Below are 7,097 nucleotides of genomic sequence, written 5' to 3' on the forward strand. Positions count from 1 at the left end.
ATATATATATATATATATATATATATACATATATATATATACATATATATACATATATATATATTTATTATATTATATTACGCGACGGTTTTAGTTGTATGTAAGCTAGATTTTCGTTTCGGCTCTAACGGTTGAATTGACGAAGTTCTGGAGGGACTTAGTCGATTCCTTGAGTTTATATTATATCATAAACTGCCTTTATTTTTGCTCTATGTGGAAGCTGAGCTATTTTTATTAATATTACCATAGAAGGGGAGGAGGGCATACTAGGTGGCGGCGGGACGCCGTGCGTTCGAGGTCTGCGTATCTTTTTCGTTCCAGAAAGAGAAAAATATCGAGAGCGCGGTCCTGCTAGACCGGGATTTGAACCCGGGTCTTTCGCTTGTCGGGCGACTGCTCTAAACTACTGGGCTACCTGACGCTCCACGCTCACGACACTCTCTCCTTCCTAGATAACGCTTAGAGATGCCGTTCGGAAGCGACATCTCTGGCGCGATCCCGAGACATACATATATAATTTATATATATATATATATAATATATATATATATATATATATATATATAGTATATATATATATATGTACACACACACACACACACGCGTGTGCGTGCATGCGTGCGTGCGTGCGCGCGTGTGTGGTGTGTGTGTGTGTGTGTACATATATATATATATATAGTATATATATATATATGTACACACACACACACACACGCGTGTGCGTGCATGCGTGCGTGCGTGCGCGCGTGTGTGGTGTGTGTGTGTGTGTGTACATATATATATATATATAGTATATATATATATATGTACACACACACACACACACGCGTGTGCGTGCATGCGTGCGTGCGTGCGCGCGTGTGTGGTGTGTGTGTGTGTGTGTGTGTGTGAGGGCGTGTAACACGGTAGGCCGCCAATGCTTCGCACTTATACCTGGCTTCGTGACACTACCATGTCGCATGATTTAGCGAAAGGTTTTCTCTTGTCAAAATCGAATTTATCGTAGTATTATTATATCACGAGAATAATCTTGCATATTGAAGAATTGCTCAACGGTAAAACCGATGAAAATTCTCTTGGGTCAAACAGATATAGGCTGTAGATTTTACTGACATAGCTGAATTATTAATCTTGATATGCTGGGTTTCAATAATTAATCCTGACCTTTTTTGTATTATATTCAAATGGTAAGGCGTGTGACATTCTATTAGATTAAATTATGTATCATTATACGCCCGGAAACCATTTCCATCGACACTGATTACAAATTTGATTACCGATTGTGACTTTATTCGAGTCGATATTAAAACATAGAAGAAGAAAACAGAAAAAGAGAAACAAAGAGAGAACGTGAACTTCTGCACAAAGCCCGTATCAGACTACCGATTGCACAGGCCGACCCGACTGCCGACTACGACTGCCGACTCTCAATGGATCAAACACAGTGAGGCGCCGACTCGGCCTGTGCAGTCGGTAGTCTGATACAGGCTTAAGAGATATGGAAATGAAATGCATCAATATGCAAAAGTTCGTATCCTTTGAACAGTATTTATGCTTATACTTAATAAGTCATTTTCATCGAGTGAGATCTTGTGTTCAACGTTTGAATTTGATCAGACATTTATTCGTCGTTAGGAAAGAAGCACCATAATTTTCTTGCCGTATCGACTGTCGTGTTATTTATATGAAAGTCATATTATTCGTGCTTTAATCACAAATAGGTCGTTCTTAACAATTAAAATCCTCTTGAGGAAAATATTACGACTTTTCTATCCTACGTTTTTCTCCGAAAGGGTTTATTTCTTCTTGTACTTATTTATCATCGCTGTTTGCTCAAATATAAAGATGGATATGGCGCAATTGTCTATACCGGGCTTCTTCGCCGGCCGAAGCATTTTCGTAACAGGTGCAACGGGCTATATGGGTAAGGTATGTAAAACATTTTTATGTTTCTCGCGGTTAAGAGAGTGAATATGAGACACAAATGTAGGAGGAATGGAGGAGAGAGATGGTGTAAGTTGAGTTGACGAGGGGAAAATGACTGTATTGTAAGAGAGTAAAATCTGAATATTTTGTTAAAAAGTGTTAATAACCCCTTATACTCATTTACAAATTGTTTTAAAGGTGTTAGTCGAAAAACTATTAAGATCTTGCCCCGATGTCAAGGAAATATTTCTGCTAATGCGACCTAAAACGGGAATGGGAGTCGATGATAGACTGAAGAATTTATTAGTTAATAAGGTAATAAGGTTCAGAACAAATCGTGCGCGTAAAGTCACATATATGTAACGCAACGATATCTCACTAAAGGCCACCGTTATATATGTACGTGTAACGGCAATAATTTTTTTTATGTTCACATTATCAAACTAAGTCCATCTTACACAATTACGTAAAAAAAGAAAAACATTGATATAATTTCTGGAGAAAGTTCTTTAAATAAACCGTTAGAACGTGTTAAAGAAATTCTAGCAGTCCGGTGAGCGCATACGTTTGTCTGATAGATCTGTTTAGATCTCTCAAACTACTCAATCTTCTAAATTTTCTCATTTTTCTGAACTTCGAGACTTCGTGAAGTAATAACGAAAAAAATTGCAACGAACAATGAGAGATATCAGCTTTTGTTCTGCTTTGCAACTGTTATAAAATTTATGAATCAAATTTGTTTGGATATGCCCTTAAGTTCATTCAAGATTACGAGTAAGTATTCATAAGATTCACCAATTTTACACAAACAGTTACAAAACAATCATTTCTATTGAATGAACTCATTGCCTCTTAATGATCGTCAGTTTCTGTTATAGCTGTTCGATAAACTACGGAATGAGCGACCATCCAGTTTTGAAAAACTTGTTCCTGTGGCAGGAGATATATATGTTGAGGGCTTAGCATTGTTGCCTGTAGATAGACAAATGCTAATTGATAGAGTGTCAGTTATATTCCACGGTGCGGCGAACGTGAGATTCGACCAATCTTTGAAGAATGCGATTTTTGCCAACACCCGATCAACACGGGACTTGTGTATCTTGGCTAGCAGCATGAAAAATTTAACGGTTGGTTTTCTCTCGTCAAAATCGAATTTATCGCAGCGTCATATCACGAGAATAAACATATATCGATTAGTTATAAGTATCTTTCTACTTTATTTAAGTACGCGTGGCAATCTATTAGAATAGAATTAGAATATTATGTATTATAGTGCGAAAAGAATAGAATAGAATTAGAATATGTATTATTGCGCGATCGGGAAACATTTCCATCGACACTGACTACAAACTTTGTTACCGATTGCGATTTTATTTGAATCGATATCGAAATATAAAAGAAGAAAATAAAGAGAGAGAGAGAGAGAGAGAGAGAGAGAGAGAGAGAGAGAGAGAGAGAGAACACAAATATGGAGTTACAAGTACGCTAATTACGTGAATGATTCGAAAGGTCTTTGTGCACATTAGCACGGCATATTGTCAAATTGACAAACACGTTATCGACGAGATTCTATATCCCACGGATATCGATTGGAGGCGAGCGATCGAGGTTGCCGAGTCCGCCGACGAATACGTCCTGAAAATACTGACAATGAAGTAAGTTACCAGAGCGAAGTCTCGCGTAAATCAGACCCCATTCATCGTCACCTTCAAAATACATTCGCGAGTATTTACAGATTCATGCGAGCGATGCCAAACACCTACGTCTTCTCGAAAATGTTGGCGGAGCAAGTAATAACCGATTATTCCGACTTGTTGCCCTGCGTTATCGTGCGACCAACGCAGGTTTTATCGATGATGGATGAAGAACCCATGAAAGGTTGGTTAGACAACTTTAATGGACCAGTGGGTTTGACGTTCGGAGCTGCCATGGGTATCTTGCGTGTATGTTACTGCAATCCAAATGGAAAAGGCGATTACGTACCAGTAGATTGGGCTATCAAAACATTGATAATAACAGCCTGGAAACGTGGAATTAAAACGTATGTCCGATACTTATGATAATTGAAAAATAAGCGAGTCAATAATATACGCTTCATAAGCTCGACGAGTAGACGGCAGTGATGATTAGAATATTAGAAACTGTATCTTCGGAATTTCTTAGGGCTGCTATTAATAGACGTTACTTAAAATTCCTTACAACTGATAAATATTTAGGCTCGTATTAATAGTCGTTGAACTTGAAATCTTTCTTACGTGAAATATTCAATTCTGAATTTAGAGATAGATAAGAGTTTTTTTTTTCAATTATATAATATATGTGACATTACATTTGCAATCGCAATTTAACTGAAAAATGCAAGTCTAACTCTATATTGAAATCTGAACAAGTCTTACAGAAAACAAGTTTCAGGTAACGACTATCGGTATGGACTTTAGTCCCGCGAGCTCGAAACTTGCTAACCGGGATCGTGCAAACGTAATTTTTACATGATATCACATCAGTTACTTAGCGTAAGCTTTCATAGAATGTATCTTCTGATTCAGCATCTCCGAGGATAAAACGGTTCATGTTTACAACTCCTTGTTAATTAAACATCTGACAACAAAGGAAATTCATAAGCTAATTTTCGAGATTTTGCAAGAATTTCCTATTGATGGAATGATTTGGCTGCCAACTGTTACGTTAACAAATCGTCGTTGGTTATATTACATTTTGATGGTGCTGCTGCATATCCTCCCGTCGATATTCATAGACAGTGTCCTGAAATTGTCCAGAGCAAAACCAATGTAAGACTGATTTCTACACAATTTTGTGTTTTAAGTGTTAGTGTACTGCAAAATGTGTGGCGTTAATAGATTAGCTATGCGAAGTATATATTTTACATATTTTAACGCGTTTTTGTTTTTATTGTTCTTAAAGATGTTTTGTCGATGTTGAAGAGAGCGCGTACAAGTTCGAAATATTTCCTAATAATACACAATGCGTTTTTCTGGCAATGACTCTTAAACACTATATATCTTGCGCTAGTCCGAATTACATATCTAATTTTCTGAAATGAAATCGTGTATATAAGGACAATGTAGGGCTCTTAGTTATTAAACATTAGAAAGATATTCAGCAGAACACTTGATTTCCAGGTTATTTAAGTTACAAAGGAGAGTGTACGTTACGAACAGTGCCTTAACGCACATTGCATTAAACGAATGGGTTTTTAAAAACTCGAAATGCTTAGATGTATTTGACACGCTTAGTGCTGAAAATAAAGATTTCAGAGTAAACTGCGACTTACGACAGGACGACTTATGGGAATATTACAAGTAACTATATTTATAACTAGTTACAGATGAAATCATGATCTGTTTTTCTGCATTTATGTCTATCTGATTTATCTGTAACACTTGCTTCCAGAAACTTAATTATTGGTGGAAAAATTTACTTACTAAATGAAGACATGAATAACCTGGCAGCAGCCAAAAGAAAACGCAAGAGGTGAATTGACCTTATGGAGTAAATAGTTCTTAGCTTCCTACCGGTGAAACTTTTCATATGTTATACGCGATTTTTCTTTCTTTCGATAAAGTATTGACGCATTGGTAGTATTTCAGATACAAACAATTAAAAGCGTAAAACTTTTATTGTTACAAATTTCGAGTAAAACGGATTATCTGTAATGCCCGAAAATCCAACATAATATCATACAAGCTACACTCACATATACAAATACACACTAGACGTAACATGAAAAGATCACTCACAATGTTATAAGGTCGAAGAAATTGTCAAAACAAACGGAGGAATTAAGGAGAGTTGTCGAACAAAAATGCGAAGTTATTACGTGCATTGTTTGGTTGATAATAACGTCGTCAGTAGAAAATTAGGTCGTAACGTGGAAGCACACTGGCTACCGGTGAAAATTTTGCGTGAATTGTAACATGGATCAGGCTATTTTCAGAACTTTGTTAGTTTTAGTTTTACTCATAAGGACCAGATGCTTTTTATGATATTTCTTTCCATTTGCGTTCATTTTGCGAGTACAAAATATATTTTCAGAGATGGCGGGCATCTTCCTAGATAGCCCGCGAATTTCGATATCTTTTCTTTCTTTTAGGTTTTTCTATTTTCCTTCTGTCTCGTTTTACAACTTATTATAATTATAAACGTGTAACAGAACATATTATAGAAACGGTCGTGACGCGAGTGTAACGCATCTACAATCGCTAATTTTTACGTGCGAGATTGACGTCACAAGATCCGACGCAGAATTCCTCTTGCAAGCTTGGTGAGATATTAAAAATAAGAATCCGATAAGGATCTAATATCATATATCAGGTTTTCTTGTTTCACGTGTACATTATTGCGTTGCTAAATATAAGATTCTCGCCTGCTTTTTTACATTTCTGCTAATAATCAGTTTTATTATAGTCGCGTACTCTCCCTGCGATTGCTTGTTTGCATTTTATGCATTTTATGCACTTAGACAACCTGACATGTATACATACAGACGGGAATTCTTCGCCGCGAGGCTTCTCGCTCTTATTCTCTGTTATTACCAGCGACTGTAAATGACAACATAATATAAAAAAAATGTGTCGTGTTGTATCGCTGGCGCTAAAAATGTCAAGATTTGGGATCAGAGCAAAAAAGGAACCACAGAATTAGATGTAGATGAAAATAATTTACGAAAAGTTTACGTCGAGAGCTAATCACGCGTAACGACGCAACACGGCATCCTTTATCACCACATAGGCGAGATCTGTCTATTTACTATATGCATGACACGCTAATTCACTTATTATAAACTTCTTCATTAATTTTCTTTGTATAATACGACGAGGATCTACGTCAACTGATCGTAATTATTATAAGTATGATCGATACTCTCTGTTTTATGCGAAGAGCTTATCTTTTCCTCCCCTTCCGAGTTCGACGAATTTGAGTCGGTATTCCTTATAGAAATGTGTAATCAACTTTATATTATGCTAGACACTTATTATGTAATGCGCACCTGTCCTAGAATTCCTTGGGACTTCGCGCAAATCGGCAAATTTATTCAAACTTTGAAATTAGTAACCTGCGCCTGATAGATTGCTCTGGAAAGATATTCTCACTTTCTCTCTCTCTCTCTCTCTCTCTCTCTCTCTCTCTCTCTCTCTCTCTCTCTCTCTCTC

At 36.8% G+C, this 7,097-nt stretch overlaps 1 protein-coding gene across 1 annotated transcript in view; it reads left to right on the plus strand.

Annotated features, from left to right (window-relative positions):
* The first annotated feature begins 1,560 nt into the window (after window positions 1-1,560).
* LOC116845678 (fatty acyl-CoA reductase 1-like) overlaps window positions 1,561-7,097 on the plus strand; it is a 6,648-nt gene continuing 1,111 nt past the window's right edge. Inside the window, exons 1-8 of the mRNA XM_032818676.1 lie at window positions 1,561-1,929; window positions 2,125-2,241; window positions 2,805-3,053; window positions 3,436-3,581; window positions 3,662-3,967; window positions 4,473-4,715; window positions 5,067-5,246; window positions 5,338-5,418. Coding sequence (XP_032674567.1) covers window positions 1,846-1,929; window positions 2,125-2,241; window positions 2,805-3,053; window positions 3,436-3,581; window positions 3,662-3,967; window positions 4,473-4,715; window positions 5,067-5,246; window positions 5,338-5,418 — 1,406 coding nt within the window. The 5' untranslated portion in view covers window positions 1,561-1,845. The remainder of the gene's footprint in view (window positions 1,930-2,124; window positions 2,242-2,804; window positions 3,054-3,435; window positions 3,582-3,661; window positions 3,968-4,472; window positions 4,716-5,066; window positions 5,247-5,337; window positions 5,419-7,097) is intronic.

The sequence above is a fragment of the Odontomachus brunneus genome, unplaced genomic scaffold (assembly GCF_010583005.1).
Source record: "Odontomachus brunneus isolate Ranch 3 - 2012 unplaced genomic scaffold, Obru_v1 Obru_scaffold_055, whole genome shotgun sequence".
Lineage (NCBI taxonomy): Eukaryota > Metazoa > Arthropoda > Insecta > Hymenoptera > Formicidae > Odontomachus > Odontomachus brunneus.